The sequence below is a fragment of the Triticum urartu genome, chromosome 1, assembly GCF_003073215.2.
Source record: "Triticum urartu cultivar G1812 chromosome 1, Tu2.1, whole genome shotgun sequence".
NCBI lineage: Eukaryota > Viridiplantae > Streptophyta > Magnoliopsida > Poales > Poaceae > Triticum > Triticum urartu.
In genome coordinates this window covers 155,341,218-155,360,765 of record NC_053022.1, presented here as the reverse complement: position 1 = coordinate 155,360,765, position 19,548 = coordinate 155,341,218, and the positions used below count along the sequence as shown (strand labels likewise).

Genomic DNA, 19,548 nt, shown 5'->3' with positions numbered 1-19,548 from the left:
CCGGGGAGGCGCTCCCTCCGCCTGGTCTGGCCGAAGCCCGAGCCGGGGCTGCTCCCGGTGAAGCCGGAGCACGTCGAGATGGCAGCTTCCGATGACGAGTCCGCTCTCAAGTGGGCGAAGAAGGACTACGTCCGTGAGCAGGCCCGCCGCCAGCGCCGAGCGTACAGACGGCGGCGGCGGACGGTGGCGGCTAGGTGTAGTTTAGGCGTATTTCAGTCGTAGTTTGCATGTTTTATGTACAAATTTGAATGAAGTTTCGCCGAGTTCGTGCAAATGTCGCGGAGCTTGCATATATTTTGTACACAACATCGCCGCACCCGGGGCGACCGGTGGACCGACGACTGGAAACTAGATCGCCCCCACACGCCAATCTAGCGCCGGCTCGCTTTCAGGGGGCTCTTTTTCGGCGGCTTGAGAGACCGACTGGCTGGAGATGGTCTTAGCGGGAGAAACAAACATGGCGGGGACGGGAACTACGGCGACGAGGTTGGCTGGACCACGCCTCCCACCACACCAGCAATTGGGCCTGCCCAGGGGCCCACCGTGCACAAGATCTCCCTCTCAAACCACGGACTGACAGATCCCATACGCCACCAGCACTTTTCTCCTCCTGAAGTAAACCTTTTCCAACCCTGTTTGTGCCAACTTGCGCCTCCAACCGCCTCCTGTACACCACGTCCACGCGCACAGCCGCGACGGCACTCACGAGAACGCGGCGCTACTTTATTACACAGTTTTACGGCCCAAGTAGTATTTTATCGCCTATCTTTTGTTTCTCGGGGAAAAAGTAATCCTGTTATCTCCTCGCGTCGCCCTCGGCACAATAATAAAAGCGCAACGGCACCCAGCGATCTAGGCCTCCTCCTCGCTCACATCGCCTTCCGTCGGCTCGCGTCTGCTACACTTCCTCTCCCGGCCCGGCTAGATCTCGCCGGCAGGAGATGGCGGACGCGAAGCAGCAGCAGGCCGCGGCGCCCACCGGCGTCTGGAAGACGATCAAGCCATTCGTCAATGGCGGCGCCTCCGGGATGCTCGCCACCTGCGTCATCCAGCCCATCGACATGATCAAGGTACGGAATCCTTTTCTTGTTTCCGGCTCACTCGCGGTATACGATTCCGTGGCTGGGTTTGTTGAGTAGCCCTAGATCTGTGGTTGGTTGTGGTGGATGCGCGGGACGCCGAGTGATGGATCGGGTTGATAGATTTCTGCGCATCTCTTGGTTAGATCTGAGTAAGACGAGTGCACCCTCGAGTGAGCTCCCTTAACGGAGGGGAACTTGTTGTGCGCTAGTCTGGGACTGCGGGTGGCTATTCTTGTTTCTTAGATCTGTGGAAACTGTCACATCATGAGTGTAAGTGGGGGTGACACAATCCGTTATTGTTATCTACAGTCAAAACTGCCCGATGTGGTAGCTTAGATCCTCCATGGAGATCCCACTAAATCTGTGGTGTGCTATTATCTTACTTACCAGAAGATCTGTGTGTCGGCGTGGCTTTACTGATTCTTAATGAGTTAGCAATAGTTCGTTGATCTTGAGATGTTGTTCTGTTATTACTATTTGCTGCTGGAATGTTCCAGCATATACATAATTAGTCCACACCACTATGTTTTGGAAGCATCGACCAACATGCCATCATAGTTAAGTGGGTGTTTGCTGGAGAGTTGAGTCGAATGTTATGTCTTACGATCACAACAAATAAACCATGTTAATAGCTTTTGCTGAAACACAGAGATTGTGTAAATATCTATTTCATATAGCTTTTCCTGTTTTTGGTTTCAGGTGAAGATCCAGTTGGGTGAGGGATCTGCAGCTCAGGTCGCAAAGACCATGTATGCTAATGAGGGCCTTGGTTCCTTTTACAAGGTTTGTTCTTGCAGATGTTTTTATTCATATTTTGCAGAACTGTTCTGTGTGTTTTCTGCTGGCGTCTGTACATTTGCCATGTACTAGTGTCAGTTGCTCAGTTCACATGGAAAACACGGCTTACAAACATAAATTAAACGTGTAAATATTATCTGGTATTCACAACTATCGTTTCTTATTTGTGCATGTTTTCTCACCTTGAATATATTGGAAGAAGATTATAGTAAACATTTACAATCACAAAAAAAGTTGTAAGTTGATATATTGATCATTGTTTGGAATTTGTCAGAACTCAAAAGTAAGAGATCAAGGAAACCCAATCTTTGGGGCAATAGTCACACTGAATCCAATTTTTTTGAAATTTCAGCACATAACCATAGCTTTTATGGCAAGATGTACTAATCAATCTAAATAGTACCATTTGCACCACCAATTATATTCTCATTATATCCTCTTGCAAATCTCCAATTTTGTATAATCATAAGCCCAATTACTTTAATCTTCCTGTGTCCTTGCCATGTGGGCGTGTCTTGTCAGTTTTTGTGATCCCATAAACTGTGGTTATGTGATAAATTTTCCAAAAGCTGGTGTTTTATGAGACTACCACCCAGAGCTTGGGGTTCCTGGATATTCACTCCAAAAGTAAAGAACATAATGTTTTTCTAGATCGAAATACCACATGAAGCATGAGAAACCACAGTTTCCATTCATGCACATTTAAGTAGAGGAATACATCAGAGATAATAAATAAAAATTAGAGTTACTAAGCTTAGCAGTGATTGTAGGAGTCTAATCTTTATCTACAAGTACAACCATTGGATGGGGAAGTACGGAATTGAATACAGATTTTGCATGGCTCAGATCATAAGTATCCCATCCTATCCTCTGTTACATATCTATCTTTCAGACCTTTGTTTTTTGTAAATGATGTTTGTATCGATGATGCTGGTTTTCTAGTTTGATCTGAACACCTCAATGACATGTGCTGGCATTTCACCTACAACAGCACATTATTTTGTGCTTCTTGAATTGGTTTGTTGCTTCAAGTTTTACATTTTTTTTGACAGGGTTTGTCAGCTGGTTTACTAAGGCAAGCGACCTATACGACAGCTCGTCTTGGATCCTTCAGGTGTGTATAACGTGGTTGTTTAATTGATAGTACTATAAATAGTCATTGCTTGCACAATAATTGATGAAGCAATATCTAGTTGTCTAGTAGGATGTCTGTTGTTTTGAAATAAATTCATATGACTGGATAATTACCATGAGATATTATGTCTTTGGCTTGTAGTTTTTTGTTATCAAAATGTTAATTATACTTGGCTGTTGCCATAACTAGAATTAATGTTTATTACATTATAATGTCTGAATCAGCTGTATCGTTATGAAGTTGGATTAGTTCATTTCACTGAGGAAAAAAAGTTTTATTGTTGCATTGATTCTAGTTGATTTATCCTTATTTGGAGTTTTGTATTTGGTAATATTTCTTGTCAGGGTTTTGACAAACAAAGCAATTGAGGCAAATGATGGGAAGCCATTGCCACTTGTTCAGAAAGCTTTTATTGGTCTGACTGCTGGAGCGATTGGCGCATGTGTGGGCAGTCCTGCTGATTTGGCACTCATTAGGATGCAAGCTGACTCGACCCTACCAGCAGCACAGCGGCGTCACTACAAGAATGCATTCCATGCACTCTACCGTATCACCGCTGATGAAGGCGTCCTTGCGCTTTGGAAGGGTGCAGGCCCAACTGTGGTGAGAGCCATGTCACTGAATATGGGTATGCTTGCGTCCTATGATCAAAGTGTTGAGCTGTTCAGAGACAAATTGGGTGCTGGGGAATATCAGACTGTTATTGGTAAGATTATTGTTTAGGATTCTTTCTTTTCATTGCTGTTTAAGATTCTTTACACTGTTAGGAGAAGACGTTTGCTGATGTTCCTTTTGTATAGGCCAATCAGTGAACTTACAAAATTTCCTAACTTTTGGTTTGCAGGAGCCAGTGCCATTTCTGGATTCTGTGCGGCTGCTTGCAGTCTGCCCTTTGATTACGTGAAAACACAAATTCAGAAGATGCAACCTGATGCCACTGGCAAGTACCCATACACTGGGTCTTTGGACTGCGCCATGCAAACCTTGAAGACCGGTGGCCCATTTAAGTTCTACTCCGGCTTCCCTGTATATTGTGTCAGGATCGCCCCGCATGTCATGGTAAACGCTGATTAGCTTAGAGCGCAAGGCCTATGGCAGACAATCATAGCCATTTGTTTCCAATCCGTTACAATGCAGCATACTCATGTGATTACTTTTTGCAGATGACGTGGCTCTTCTTGAATCAAATCCAGAAGTACCAGAAGAAGATTGGCATATAAGATCTCCAGTTGGAGACAAGAGTATCAATCCTTATTCGACACATTTAATAACTTTCCAGCAGCTTTGCACTCCCGTGGTTGTTTTTGGTAGACAGAGTTTTAAGCAATTTCTACCGTAGCTTACATTTGCTGTGGTACTCTTGACATTGTTACAATAATCACATAATCACATTATTTGTTGTAATTGGGGCAATTTTTTTGGCGGGCATACTTCTGTAGGTTGGGCACAGCCATGAGACAATATTACTACTCCCTCCGTTCTAAATTACTTGTCCATACCTGCGACAAGTAATTCGGAACGGAGGGAGTACCTGCTTGTGCCATCTTGTTGTATGTGCTCAATTTTATCTGTGGCTCGAAAAAATAAATCCTTTCTACCTGTGCCTTGCACCATATTATGCTCTTAAATAAATTGTGGGCCTCTTGATATTGATGATGATTGTTGTCGTTGCGTGAACTTGCCACTGGGGTTGTTCGGTGGTCAGACGTTGGCATGTGCAGACCCCTCCTTGTTTGAACAGGTATATATAGCTCGATGATTGACTACAGGTATATATAGCCTCGAGAGGGGATGCGTCGAACAGACTGCTGATTGATTACAGGTATATATAGCCCTGATCCCAGGGTAGTAATTAGTAGAGTGCCCGTGCGATTGCCACGGGCTTCTGAAATAGTTTGTATAGTTTGTTGAAGTCACATAAAGATAATGCATGCTAAATATCGCGGGTAGAGACAATATAACATGATCACAATTGCATAACAATTGAAGTCCAATTAACTTGTAATGTAAACTCATAACAAGATATCAAATTGAGAACGTATACGTATAAAGTAATGATCCAAATAAAAATATATTATAGAATATTGAGATCTACTTGATGCGCTTAAGAAATTCTCGCACAATATCAGGCAAGTTGTCTTTAACTTCATTCGCATGATGTTTGAGCAAGTATAATAAAAACCGCTTCCTCAACTCATACCCATCCTGGAAAAGCCATATACGTAGTTAGGACGAATACTTCACATGGAAGATTTAAAAACATGTGTAACGCACAATACTCATTGCACAAACCGGTTGCACAAGGTCTTTATCGTTCCACCAGAGCATAAAATGAAAGACATAAAAACCTGACAAATCCCTGTAATTTACTAAATTGTTATTGTATTAAATATGGTGATAATAAAAATAAATGTTTGTATGATAAATTTATTACCCGTCTATGCTCGTTGGAATACCATTAGGAAATACACGTTGGCATTTTGATATATCAGAATGCCATCCTGGTTGCTTTATTTCGAGTGTTTCTTTGAATTCCCTCGCAAAACTTTTTAATTTCACTAAGTGCTTCAAAATTTTCATCTCCGTCATTTGTGTTGTACGAATAGGATCCAGAATAGATACATGACATGCCTCTTTGTCGATGACCTACAAGATGTATCGACCGATGGATTCATATGGAAGATAAATCTACAAGTGGTAGGTATTACAGACAACAATAAACCATGACAAGCAATGGAAAAATACCTTACTTACCATGTTGCATGATAATATGTTGTTGTCTCTCCCATGCCAGCTATCAAACAAAGTTGCCAACTTCTGAATAGTTTCCTTATCACAAAAACTTTTGATCTCGTGTTGAATCCCACAGCATGGACTGAGTAAAAAAATACTATTTAAAAACATGTTCATATTAATGATGTTGAATGAATAATTATGATAACTTACACAAAATTGTAGATCCATGTAGTGTATTGAAGGGTCTGTGAACAATACTCCCTCGTCACATGCCAGAATACGCACAGCAATGTTGAAAAATCATTGTCCATAGACTGCTTCATGTTAAGTATGCTTTGAAGTTTTTTGAGACTTAAGCCCATTGGACGGGGTGTCGAGCTTCGGTCCCATTCTTTTCTGAGAATTGGATGGTAAGAATAACAACAGTGTATACTGGCACCTTATATATTGATAAATGATACTTACTCCAAACACTTGGCATCATCAATGGACATGATATAGTTGCAAAGGCCGACAAGCAATTCAAATTGATCCGTGGGCATGCTGAGGATTGGGCTAGGACGTCTGTCTTTGACTCCATCCGGTGGATTATCCAGGAGCTCGAGATCAGATTTCGATACATTTTCTTTAATGTCTGGTTGATGGTATATCGGACATCTTTTTAGCTTATTCAGTTCTGAATCGAGCAAAATGACAACTAATTTTCGTCGAAAGTGCTTGATATCCTCCTGCAAGATATACAAAAAATCGATATAACATTATTCCAATAAAATAATGAGATAATGTATAAAAGGAAATACCTGGGTGAACTGATCTGTTAATACATCTGTTGTCCAATATTCCATAAAATTTAGCATAAACAGTCCACAAGATGCGCTATAATATCATAAAAAATACTTTAGAATATCACACATCTGAATCAAATAAATAGACCATTTCGAAAAAAAATAATTGTGTTCATTATACCCACATGGCTTGAATCAACTAATAGATACAGTGCGACATTTTACTATCAATATGTTATAATATATCATATTTTTATGTTGATGAGTACCAAAGAAAATAATTTTCAATTTGTGATAAGTGCTTACCCATCCGTTTGTTTTGCCTCTAGGAACTGTTCTACGACATTCCATTTTGTAACATTGAGATCAGACCACTCATGATCTTTATTAAACTCCGGACTTTGTTCTCCAAGTTTCAAACGCTTCTCAAGTCCTAGTAACTATTTTATATATGAAAAGTAGGTTAAGGCAAACAAACATATGTCAAAAGTACCAAAAAAGTATAGTAGTTACCGTAACAGTAAGGTCACTCCGATTGATCCGAGAACCAAGCGAGTCCAATACTTGAATCTCATGTTTTTGGGCATTGACGACTGCGAGATACCAATGACTCCGCTCAATGTTAATCAGAATGAATAGCGCTGGTGTAAAAATCATATAAGTTGTAGTCGTAATTAGATATAAATTATAACAAATCATTATACACATGGATTAATTAAAAAAATACATCATGATAAGCATGGATGATGAGGCGAGACTAACCATATCTTGTTGTACATAAGTATTAACATGATGTACGATGCGGCGATATTTTGATGGTTCTATGTCTCTTTCTCTGTCTTCTTTTATCTGGCCAGAAACGAACGTGCTAATAATATGTACCTTTCCACCCGCCCTGTCTCGTAGATGGTCGTGAATCAGCATGTAATATATGTAAGCATTTATCACCTGCAGTTCCACGTATGGATTATATCTATGTTTTACGCGATATTATATATTGTTTATATTAATAATCACAAATTTTATGCAATTAGTCTTACACCATCGTGTAAGAACACATCATCCTTCATAAGACATTGCAGATCGTCGTTTGATAACAAGGCATCTACAATGTCCACGAATATGGTTTTCTTGGGGCAAACATGATTGATTCGATGACTGTAATATCTCTAGGGGTTCAAACATAGTCTCTCGGCATTATTATTATTATTATTATTATTATTATTATTATTATTATTATTATTATTATTATTATTATTATTATTATTATTATTATAGTGCCTGATCTATCTAAGTAGTACAGAGCTGATTCGGCTAACGCTACAGATCCGTACGGGACAGGGACACCTAATCGTGATTATTTCCAACAGAGGATGGAGCAGGGGCCGAGCCAGCGTATAATTTCTGTGCATTGCAATGGGAGAAAGAAATGTAACCAAACCCTTAGCCAATAAGCACGACTCAAGAAAAAGTATCACCGCTTATCCTCTTTCTCACCCTCACTAATGGTGGAGGTGTTCACTTGATCATAACGCCTTCGAATGTGCTCAATCCCACGATAATTAGCTCGATCACCACATGGCACACTTGTCAAGCGCAAGGGGATGTTAAACACTTCAAAAAAAATTGTCGAGTGTATGTGCGGGTCACCCTCCACGGGCTGCTTTTATCCTCTAAAATGAAATTAACCTTAATTCATTATCCCATGGAATAGTAATGCTAACCTTTTGTGATGCTTCGAATTAAGAAAGTGACCTCATCTCTCCTTCCTCCTATCATCTGTACCCCTTGCCATAAACCAGGAACAGATGATTATGTGACTTGTGATGGTTCATCTGTCTTTCTTCTGTATGCATCTTTTCTGGATTGTACATATTCATATGATTCTATTACGGCTCAAATAATCAAAAAGGTATCATAGGAATGCCACCCATAAATTTCAATAATAGATTTCTTATGCTCCTAATTTTGTATGAATTTAATCATCTAATTCATACACATAGGACTAAAAACCTAAATGATAGTGCCATACTTCTGCACCTAAATTCACAAGTTAACTAACACCAGGATCAACGATAAGCTAAATGAGATCAAACTTGCATTACCGAGCAGTTCAGAGCTGGAGAGTGTACATTCCCTGATGTTTCTACCTTTTATCATGTTCAAACATGTGCATTCCAATGTACAGAGGACTCAATGGACGTGTGTTTATGGCAAAGGGGGCTTCAGGGCAGTGTGCAGGAGGCACGTGGATCCCTCGATGGCGACGTGCGACAACGACCGAGATAGATGCAACAGCAGCATGAGAGAGATGCAGCAGCGGCGGCAAATTTATTGATGTACATGGTGATAAAAACACAAAAAATTACTGGTTCGTATTCATATTTAGGTCCATTTCAATCGGCAGACAGAACACATTTTTTTATATACAGAGATATTCCAAAAGGTTCAGTATTATATCGGAAAACGACGAAAGGAAAATATACATATTGAGCAGATTTTACAGCCAGACAAGCACCAGCAATAAAATTGATGCCTAATGAAAATGTTCTACAACCTCCATCAAAATCGCGCGCCCTGATTAAGAGTTAGTCTTTTTACCAATCCACAGCGAGAGAACATCTGGCAACCACAAAATCCATAGGAAGAAACGATCAAGAGAACATCCAGTAAAAAGGATGGCTCGCATCTCTTGTACCATTGGTGCAAAGAAGAGCAAGGGATTGGTTTTGGGGAGCAACTCACGGAAGTATATCTGCATTCCCGATTGGAGCAACTTAGGGAAGTATATCAGCATCAGCATCAACCCAATCGCTCCATCAGGCATACCTACAGCATTGCCCCGATTCAGATGCAAGCTTATATGCTGTAACACAAATTTGAAGAAACCCCTGAATAGAATAAAAGGTTCTACTCTTCACAAAAGAGCTGCATGATTTTCTAACCATACATATAAATCAACAAATATTTATTGTAATGGAATTTACTATCACATTTGCGCTACCACCATGTTCTTCGTCTTTGTCATCTTCAAACAGAGAGCAGAGCAACAGGCGCGGCTAGGAAATCAAAATAGGTACAGCAACGATCACTAAGAAAAGCAAGAACATATATATTCAATGTATGCCTGCAAAAGGAAGAATATCGATATGACAGAAATTCAGCAGTATAATATTATGTTGGACTTCAATGTTTAAGGTCAAAATTCTATAAGTTGGCTCTTATTTTACATAGATAAAAAATGTCTAATTATTCAGATAGTGTAGCTTAAAAAAATGAATTCTATAGTACACTCCAGCACCACATGGTTCATTCATAGTTTATGAAGCACTAACATCAAGGCTACCTAGTGTGTTTCCCAAGAAAATATCTCATCATACGGGATGTTCACTAAGTATTTCATATGCCATTTTTTTGGTAAGATAAAGTCAAGGGGTGAGGGGACAGCTCAAAGCAGGAGATATGGTAAGTACACGCTGAACAGAGCACTAAAATAGCAATAGTTAAACATGCTATAAATAGTACTCGTATTTCAAGCTAAAACATGAAGCTTAACATAAATCTACTAAGTAATAAATTCAAGCTATGGTTAATTAAACTACCTTGCAGAATAAGGCCATTCATCATCCTGTTGGATCCTTGCACATTTAGTCTTCCACTTGCAGCATTGACCCTAAAATCGATGTGTGATGAGATAATCGGCACCGACAACCCACCAGAGCTTATATTTATTCCAATGTTACTTCTGCGCACAATGTTTGTAATACGTGGACCCAAAGCTGGGTTTCCAGGAACATAATTTCGATTACCACTGGTGCCCAAGTTTGAGGATAAACCTTGAATGGTACCACCCATATTCATTCCACTTCTAAATGCTTGACCTCCACCAACATTCATTACTCTACCACTGACAGCTAAATGTGCATGAGGAATCTGCAGAAGAAACAATAATACCAAAACAGTAAAAATCATCATCCTCCACATGAAACCAAAGCAAGAGTATGTTATAATTTATCAAGCCAACAAAATTGTTCCTTAGATTGCAAACCAATTAACATGCATGTTCATGATGTTGAACGTATATAAATAACAATGCCGCAAACCTCCACAAAGGTGGGCATTCGAACCAGAGAATGACAACAGGAAGGCTGTTTGCAGCAAATCTCCCAGAAATGCTCCCTCTGGGTTGTTGGACCCCAGATGATGGAACGCTACTCTTCACAGCATTCCTTTTTGCAAGTGATCCAGGAATATTTTGGAAGACTATAATTTCCATGAATGTTGTGCAGACCTGAAAATGCAGAAAATGATAAGAGATAAAAACGTTTAATCAATGGGCGTTGCACTATGTCAATGCGCTAACCGAGTTAGCGCACCATATGCTCACCAGAGTGATGAAAACCTTGAACTAATCCAGATTGTCCGGAAAAGGATGTTGCAAATGGTCACTTGGATGAGTCTGGAAGGTTCGATGTGGGATGTGGAACTGTTAAGATTAAACAACCAAGGAAGAAAGCATCAAGTTATCAAGACAAATAATAACAAAAGATAGTAAACAGACAGAATTGGAAAGTGTATGTACACAGTGAACCAATGGTAGTCCAGTAGAAGGATAAGCAAGTACATTCAGCAAAACGGACATTGTTGACAACTGAAAAGCAAGTCAACACTCAAGGTCAAACAAATTAAATTACTCATAAATATTTAAACCAGACAAATTAAATTGAACTCTCTCTCTCTCTCTCTCTCAATTCAGGGCATTTCATTAATATATGTTGCTCCTTTCAGTTCAGGGCCTTCCTTTTCTTGCGCCAGCACACATGCCACCTAAGTCGATATGGCTGAAATACGTGCCATCACACATGCCACCTACATAGAAATGGCTGAAACACCATTCTAAGGAATACATTACACATAAGCTTGATGGCAGAACTACTGCCAATGTAAAATATTTGTAAGCCTAATTGAGAACTATGTCAGAAAATAAAATAAAATAAAATAAAATTGTCACTATTGTATTATTATAAAACAAAATTATCACTCATGTTCTTGGTAAACATGGTGAGATGTAAACAGTCAATGAGATTATTAGAAGTGATAAAAATGGAAATGCACAAGAAGTGCAACATATTAACAAAAAATTTAGAGCAAGGACTGACATGACGATAGGAAAAATGAATCAATGAGGTTATTAGAAGTGATAAAAAAAGAAATGCACAAGCAATGCAAAATACTAAAAAGAATTCTAGAAGGTTTCACATGACTATGGGCAAATGATTTTTGCTTTCAGCGAATTTATGGAGACAACAGGTGGCTCTGAGCTTGGCAACCTAGCATGTACTGAATATATCTCTGAATGACTTACTGCAAGTGTGTGTCATTAAAGTAACGAAATTTTTCTTCACAAGCTTGATTCCTGATAAACAAGGGCCAATTCATTAGACTTATGGATAGAAAATAGACCAAGTTAATGCAAAACCTTACATATTGCAACACCGCTGCCACTGCAATTCAGGCAACTCCTTGTGTGCAGCCTTGTTCTTCTGTATCTGCAACAAGTTTATTTGGTCCACAAATTGTTTGGCCGAATGCACTTATCAACACATAGGCAAGCTAGAAATCTTCGTATAGGGGGGATACCTTCTTCCTACATGAGATTAAAAAAAATGTACATCAGACTTCAAAGCAAAACGATCCTCGGCCATCGAGGGAATCAAATTTCAGAGGACCACCAGGGGGCCCATCTTGTTGTGACTGGTAGTGAGGAGCAGCCTCAGAGTAGCGTCATGTATCATAAAAATCATGCTTGGAGTGAAAACAAACAAACTTGCATCATAATCTGCTACCAACTGTACACTGCATGTTACCTACAAAGCAAACTGAAAGAAAAGTATTTCTTGTTTGAGAACCGAAGAGACATGCACGCATATCATGGTATGAAAAGATAATAGAGTTGCAATCTGATGCAATCATCAAGACAGGTTTGAGTGTCGTGAGGATGGAGTCAGAGCTTCACGGCCACCTGAAGCGAAGAAGTGCAGTCGTATTGGATTTAACAAGAGCCGGTCATCATCACCATACAGCAAGAGATGCAAGCAATTGGTCGCCGGACCCACGCAGTCCCGACCATACATGTGATCGCAAACCTCGCAACATTAAGATCAGAACACAAAATTTGAATCAATTTGGTCCTCTTCTCCTGAGAGAATGAATGAATGAGCTTACCACATCTGAATCTGTTGTTGCCGCTGCAAGTCAGGCTTATAGAGATAGAACTTGCAGCCCCTGCTAAACAAGAATGACAGCCCCTTCCACTCTAAACCCATTGCACAAATCACAATTACACCCCACTCCATGAACACATTTAATTTGCACTCCGAGGTGCCAGATGATGCCGACGGCAAAGGGGTCGTGGCCGTAGATGATGAAGCAGAGGTCGGCGCTGACGAAGTCCATGAAGGCGCCGAAGATGGCCACTGGGTCCTGCCCTGCCATGTTGGCATCGCCGGGGAAGCCAGGAACGCATGGTTGGCTCTCATTAAATCAGAAACATTGTGTCAGTTATAAAATCCATGCAAAACATTACTTGATGATTCATTGAACAACATGAGAGCTAAAACTAAGTTCAAGTGGCATCTATTCAAAAAATAATGTTCAGTATTGATCATGAATTGTTAAGCAAAAAGTAAGGAGAGCATGACAATGTTAATAAACAGCGACAGCGAACACACACACGCATGCTCAACTGCGTCAGGAAGCACACACATTAGCAAGAAGCACACACAGCGGCAGGGCACATCACGTACACATGCTGGGTACAAACGAACAATCTTAGTACACAAAAAATAGAGCAAGGATCAATAAGTTTGCTTTCTCAAGAAATAATTAGGGCTCACAGGAACTTCTCAACGTGCTTTTGTTGCACATTCTCTGATAAAATTTGCAGTGAACCATTGCTCTGCTTTGAGACTACAGAAAGCAAACACAAAGCGAACAGAAAGTGAACATACTTGTTCCTCTCGATTCAGGGCACGCCCTAACGGCGCTCCTCACTGGCCACAACGCCGCCACGCCCTGCCGCTGGGTTATGCGATTGCCTCCGTGCCGTTGTCCCATGGGTCAGGGGGCATGCACTTCAGGATGAAATTGAGTATTATGGACTAAACTCTTGCTTGAACTGTAACAAGGAGCCCCAGGACCATGAACGATCAATCTAGATATTTATGTTACCTTCTAAAATCAAGGCCCTCGAGTTTCTTGAGAGCGGACTGTTTTTTAAAACCAAACCAGCACTCAGGTAGATAGAAACCATGCTATATGCATACCACCCTAGAACTACATCATTTTCTTGCATTTCTTCTAAAACTTCTCCAACAACATCTATCTTGTTCAATGACGCACGGCTGCTCATTAGAAGGAAACATGTGAGGTTATCCGGCTTAATATTCTTCACCTTCATCTCCTAAAAAAGGCTACGGATATTCTGATGCTGGCCTAACTTCATGCAAAGGGACATCAAACTGTTGATGAGGCAGAGTACTGGCTGAGATGCCAAGTTCGTCCATCTTGCGATAAAGGTCTGGAAACTATCCAGTGTAAACCACCAATAACTGCGGTGTTGTGTATCAACAGATTTGATGAGCACCTTCGAAGAACACTTTAGGAGTAGAGATTACTCAAGTAACTATGATTTAGCAAAACTGGAAGGTTATCATCAGCATGTCCTGACCTGGTGCCATTTTCGGAAGTTTCTGTAAATATTGGAAGATATAACTAATATGAAGCAACATCAGGTATTCCCGTAGTAGCAACCTGCAATTATAGAAGTTGCATCAAAACAAATAGAAACAACCTAGTATTATGACGTTGCATCACAATATGAAGAGTGCCATCCTTTCTGGAGCTACAGCAGTCCTGAATCATTTAGTACTATATCACAAATACCGCATGTTATCTGTCTTTTGAGTTCATCGCCAGTCTTCTTCAGAAAAACATCACAAGCCCAACAAAAGCTTCATCTTCCACCAAAAGAGCACTTGCACCGTTGCCTTGCTAAAATGCTTCAGATTTGTTAACTTGATTGCTGTAGATTACCACACTGAACTGAAATAAACCAAAATAGGACAGGCAAAATTAATATTTCAGGCGTCAAGTTAATAATCATGAAGAATTAGCATCTCTTTGAAGATTGTCCAGAGTGGAGTCAAAATAGATTTTGTTCTAGATTGACACTAAACATAACAAACACTTTTTTAAAAGCGTAATCTCGATAGTGAGAAACATCAGAAAGGGCATTAGACGTGTACACATATAGTCTTAGAAATATGTAACACCGGTAGTTCTCAAATTAGTCATTGCAGGAACTTTGCATTATCTGTTCACTGCGTCTACAATTCGACATTATTCATTAATTAAGTTGGCAGTTTTTAAAAGAGAATTGGCAGATGATTTTAACCTCCTACAACTTCTTGCTAATTGTCACCGACTAACAATCAAACAAAGACCTGCACGGTGCTTAACCAATAGTAATTCAGCAAATTACAAGTTAACTGAAGCATCAAATTAATTGACATCATTATTCACGTCGACCATAATCAGAAATAAATGTCTGTTTTTTGTATGTGCAAGGACGGACTATGATGCTGCACCTACTTCAGGCTCTACATGAGGCCCTATCATGGCCAGGGTTGTTGGGGCCTTCTTCTTGGCCTTCGTGGCGCCTCCATTGATGACAAAAGGAGAAGTCGACATGGCATATCTCGGCGAGCCGCTTCTTCTCGTTGTTGGTTTCCCTATGGCCGTGATCTAGATCTGTGGGTACGAGATTTGGATCGAGGGAAGGGAGAAGGGAGGGGAATTGGGGACTTACATAGGGGAGTCCGCGTTGATGGGGATCTTCTCAAGGTCGATCGAGCCGCACGTTTTCATCCAAGGCCGCCATTTTCTTGGGGGCACGCGGCGCTGGTGGAGACCATTGCGGAGGGGAACCGAGCGGCATCAGTGGTGGCGATTCTGGAGACCGATTTCCCCTGCAGCTCACGAGATCGGGAGGGTGAGGGTGGGCGGCGACCAGATCGGGAGGATGAGGGTGGGAGGCGAGAGAGAAGGAGAGGTGGGCACCCTGGACCTGGAGGCCTCCTCGTTCCTGCCTGCGTGCGGGTCGTGGAGGGTTTTTTTTCGCTGGTTTTTCTTCGGAGGTTTATTTTCGTTCGATTCTGTCGCTTGCGAGAGAACTACATGAACGTGGTTTTGGTTGGGTTTTTTTTGAACGGGAAGGTGGGAGCAGGTAAAAAAAAAACCATGATGGGTGAAAGGTGGGAGGAAGTATCAAAGAAGTACCAAAAAAGACCGGGTGAGGTGGGACGAAAATAAAACCCGAAACGCGACCTACCAACTGAGACATTAGGAGTAGAGATTCCCCCCTCTCCCACCACGGGGACAACCCCACGTGAGTTTGGAGATGAGGTGGAGGGGAGGGAATCCCGTTCAGAAAATTGTCAGAAAAGTATCAAATTTCTTAGAAAACATTATATTCAAAAGCCATGAAAAATAACACAATTTTTTATGAAAATATTATATTAGTTCAAAAGTAACTATCTTTTTTCTCTAATTTCATTGCAAACTTCAGGAATGACAAGGAAAAAACAGAAAAACATGAAACAAGTATATCTGTAAAAAAAACACACTTCAATCCACATCAAACATGCTGACATAAGTTATACATGTTCAGTCGCACAAATAATGGCACTGCGAATAAATTTAGCGTGCTAATCATGGTTTAACAGAGGAAATGCTAACTAAGGTAGAAATCCAGCAAGAATAATCATTTAGTTCCATTATCAACATGTATCTGTGTAAATCATCCATGCCAAAATGTGTTGCTGCTGGGATAGTCACTACTGAAACTTTCAAGATCAACTTCTTTGAACATTTTCATTGGCTAGCTTTAGGAAACCTGCAAAGCAAAAAACAACAACGTAGTCACTATACATTGTAAATTTTAAACTATATATAAGCACATATATTTATTTATATCCATGTTCCCAATGAAATAGATGCAAACATAATAAGCACACACCTATTTGTGTTCTTATATGTATAATATTGTTCTCTTTAATTTCTAGATGACCACGGCATGAAAGCCATCATTTCGCAAGAAACGAATGTTAGACTGAAACTAGTTTGAAAATAGCCTTCAGAGCTTTTCGATTGTATAAACACTATTCCAATTGTAATATTGTATGACGGGACTGAATGACAAGCTTGTCAGAGCTTTTCTCCTCGATATTGTATAATATTTAAAGGATTACTACTGACCAACTGCTTCGCTTTGTATAATCTCGTCGTGAAACTAAATTCACTAAATTTATCCAGAGCTGCAACTGAAAAACGGGCTCAGAGAAAGACATTGGTATACGATAACTGAAGGTATCAGCTAATGAAAAATGAGCTACAACTGAAAAAAATTCCACCCCACGAGCGATCAGAGTGGACGCCAGAATCGCTCCTGGCGACTAACTACTCTAGCTAAACTCGCTAACAGATTGACTGAAGAAAGACTGAAACTGAAAACTAGACACTAGCTAAAAACGCTGCATGGCAGCAAAACACAAGCGCCTACCATGGCAGAGAAATATACTAGGTGCAGATTTGGGTTTATTCCAACATACGGCAAGTTCATGGCCGTCTCCATCGGCTGCGGGCTGAACCCGAAAGAGAGCTACAGCGCCAAGGACGCCGCCAAGTGGGGGATCCTGAACTGAATCATCAAGGATGGCACTGCCCCCATCGTCGACATGTTCAATGTCGCCAGCGCCGACATGATGGACATAAGGAGCTAAAGCTGTAGAGATGCATTAACACAAAAACACAAGATAATTCCCAACGAAAAACTGACAAGAGCATGAACTCATTTGTATACACCCTCTGTTTTCTCCACAAGATATTCCCCTGCTTATGAGTTAGCATGTGCAAATTCATGAACAAATTGAAAAATGCCAATGGAAGAAAACACAAAACTGCACCTCTAAATTGGTACTCCCTCCGTTCCAAATTACTTGTCATAAAAATGGATGTATCTAGAACTAAAATACATCTAGATACATCCATATCTGCGACAAGTAATTCGGAACGAAGGGAGTACTTCAAAATTACATACCTTATGTTTTCTCCTTGGTAGCAATTTTCTCCTTCAATCAGTAAAGGCCGTTTTCTAACAGTACATTAGTAATTGATGACTTAATAGCACTGCATCGATAATACTATCAATTGGCTTTGCTGCAATCACATCATAAGTCAAAATTCTTTACAAAAAGATAATATCAATTCAGAAGTCAAAATATATATAAGCACATATTCTTATTTATATGCATCTTTCACAAACAAACAGATCCAAACATAATAAGATGTTGTTCTCTCTTTGAATAATCCGCAGGAAAACTCAAAATCTTAATAGCACATGGTTTCATCTTTTAATTACTTTGCCACTAACATACTTTTTACAAATAAAGCTTGAAGTTAAGACAACAATAGATCAACTCAATGGCGTACGCAAAAAGTGTAAAATGGACAGAGATAATGGAGTGAATGTCCCCTTGGGTCCATAGAGTTTAAACCGAAGGCCAATTATCAAGATTACATATGCTCAAACCTTGGTTCCATATCTTGGTACAAAAGGGAAGAACTTGAATGAGAGTAATTTTAAACTAAACAGTTACCATGATACTAATGCTACTTTCATTAACGCGATTAAATTCCAATAACTGGTACGTTTATGCTACACCGTTATTATAGGCAAGACAAGCATACTTCAGGTTATCCTAAAGATTCTAAGTTAAAATTAGGACAAAGCTAGTACAGGCTGAGTAGTCCCCTTCAGAAATATACTAGAACATTGTGTGTAGATTAGCATTACAAGGAGGTAGATGTGATTGTGCTCACTTGTGAGGTCAGGATAGTCAGGTAGAAACACTACTGCAAACGATGGATGTTCTTCGGTATTGGTTCTTGTGATACAAAACTCAAACAGGAGAGGAGGCTCTTGGATCTGTACAAGCGCTCGTTAGTGCGTGTAGCAGGGAAGGAAAAAATGGTGGGTGGAAGAGGAGGAGTAGGGGATAACCTTGGACGAAGAGGAGCATGATCTCCTGGCCGTCGTCATCATCGGAAGGTGAAGATCTTGGGGGTGGAGACGAGATCTGGGAAGTAGTAGGATGGCGACCCCGGTCCCGTCGCCCCATCTGGAGGGGCAGAGCGTCGAAGGGAGGAGGGCAGGGGTGTCGCAGTCGCCGGACGGAGGAGGCAGGAGCGGTGGACGGAGGAGGCAGGAGCGGTGGACGGAGGAGGTCTTCCAGTCGCCGCCGCCAGTCGTTCATGAGTGCGAGACAGAAGAAGCGAGGGTTTCCTCCCCGATGTCTCCACTCGTGGGAGCCTTTCCCGGGGAAAGGCCGGGAAAAGGCCAGGGGTACCCCTTTTTCGTGGGCGTCCAAACGCGATCGTGAGAATTCCGGGGTTTATTCTGTCCGTGGTTTGTCGGCCCGGGGAAAAGGCAAGGATCCCAGGGGGATTCGCTGAAACCAAATGAGGCCTTAGCGGGATAATTTTCCCCATGACCCAGTTTTCTCTCTAGTGAGCGACGAACATGACGGAGATCCACTTCCATCTTCAACTGTCGGCGGTGAGCCCGTGGGATCTCCCTCCTTCCATCTGCCACTCCGGCGGCAGGGAGGTGTGGAGATCCCCGGTGCTTCGGCGTCAGCCTGTAGATAGTTCAAGAATAGTTTTGGTGGCGGTGCGGCTTCGATGACGGCGGCAGCGTCGCTCCGACTAATATGTCAAAGTAAAACGAGATTGAATGAAAATGAATGGACGATTAGTTCGGTTTTCTATTTATTCTCAAGTATATACATCTGGAAAAGGTGGCATCCCCTCGAACAGGTGCCTGTTGACAATAAAGAGAGGAGACATGACTATTCGGGGTTGGACACACCCCTTTGCTAAGGACTATTCACTA

At 41.1% G+C, this 19,548-nt stretch overlaps 2 protein-coding genes and 1 non-coding gene across 24 annotated transcripts; 2 read left to right on the top strand and 1 right to left on the bottom strand.

Annotated features, from left to right (window-relative positions):
• The first annotated feature begins 797 nt into the window (after nt 1–797).
• LOC125552539 (mitochondrial dicarboxylate/tricarboxylate transporter DTC-like) lies at nt 798–4,443 on the top strand. Its single transcript, XM_048716144.1, has 6 exons — nt 798–1,070; nt 1,782–1,865; nt 2,933–2,994; nt 3,360–3,721; nt 3,860–4,074; nt 4,179–4,443. Exons 1-6 carry the CDS (start codon nt 942–944, stop codon nt 4,233–4,235), a joined length of 909 nt encoding a protein of 302 aa, XP_048572101.1. The 5' UTR covers nt 798–941; the 3' UTR covers nt 4,236–4,443.
• A 131-nt stretch (nt 4,444–4,574) lies between these two features.
• On the bottom strand, nt 4,575–18,982 carry LOC125552440. 22 transcript variants are annotated; one of them, XM_048716100.1, is made up of 24 exons: nt 15,657–15,803; nt 15,406–15,565; nt 14,481–14,639; nt 12,559–14,348; nt 12,269–12,415; nt 12,177–12,183; nt 12,021–12,085; nt 11,902–11,952; nt 11,119–11,187; nt 10,924–11,022; nt 10,640–10,827; nt 10,139–10,469; nt 9,282–9,365; nt 8,261–9,158; nt 7,299–7,484; nt 7,050–7,177; nt 6,843–6,976; nt 6,552–6,627; nt 6,217–6,479; nt 5,962–6,147; nt 5,761–5,890; nt 5,450–5,661; nt 5,290–5,374; nt 4,575–5,220 (listed from the first exon to the last, which is right to left on the bottom strand). In XM_048716100.1, exons 18-24 carry the CDS (start codon nt 6,606–6,608, stop codon nt 5,107–5,109), a joined length of 1,047 nt encoding a protein of 348 aa, XP_048572057.1. In that variant the 5' UTR covers nt 6,609–6,627; nt 6,843–6,976; nt 7,050–7,177; nt 7,299–7,484; nt 8,261–9,158; nt 9,282–9,365; nt 10,139–10,469; nt 10,640–10,827; nt 10,924–11,022; nt 11,119–11,187; nt 11,902–11,952; nt 12,021–12,085; nt 12,177–12,183; nt 12,269–12,415; nt 12,559–14,348; nt 14,481–14,639; nt 15,406–15,565; nt 15,657–15,803; the 3' UTR covers nt 4,575–5,106. The 22 variants fall into 22 exon arrangements, 21 of the variants coding, with proteins under 21 accessions (XP_048572057.1, XP_048572069.1, XP_048572004.1 ...); XM_048716112.1 differs by lacking the exon at nt 11,119–11,187; XM_048716047.1 differs by lacking the exon at nt 12,269–12,415.
• Nucleotides 10,924–11,001, top strand: LOC125533382. Its single transcript, XR_007294262.1, has one exon. It is a non-coding gene; the product is annotated as a small nucleolar RNA snoR35 (small nucleolar RNA).
• Nucleotides 18,983–19,548: the final 566 nt, after the last annotated feature.

What these genes read in the sequence shown, in the direction of transcription:
- LOC125552539 (XM_048716144.1), top strand. Translation starts at nt 942, where the DNA reads ATGGCGGACGCGAAGCAGCAGCAGGCCGCGGCGCCCACCGGCGTCTGG. An exon ending in GCTCGTCTTGGATCCTTCAG is followed by an intron (nt 2,995 to 3,359) that starts GTGTGTATAACG and finishes ATTTCTTGTCAG; the next exon opens with GGTTTTGACAAACAAAGCAA. An exon ending in GGAATATCAGACTGTTATTG is followed by an intron (nt 3,722 to 3,859) that starts GTAAGATTATTG and finishes TTTGGTTTGCAG; the next exon opens with GAGCCAGTGCCATTTCTGGA.
- LOC125552440 (XM_048716105.1), bottom strand. Translation starts at nt 6,608, where the DNA reads ATGCTAAATTTTATGGAATATTGGACAACAGATGTATTAACAGATCAG. An exon ending in CATGCAACATGGTAAGTAAG is followed by an intron (nt 5,662 to 5,760) that starts GTATTTTTCCAT and finishes TACATCTTGTAG; the next exon opens with GTCATCGACAAAGAGGCATG. An exon ending in CGGTTTGTGCAATGAGTATT is followed by an intron (nt 5,221 to 5,289) that starts GTGCGTTACACA and finishes TGGCTTTTCCAG; the next exon opens with GATGGGTATGAGTTGAGGAA.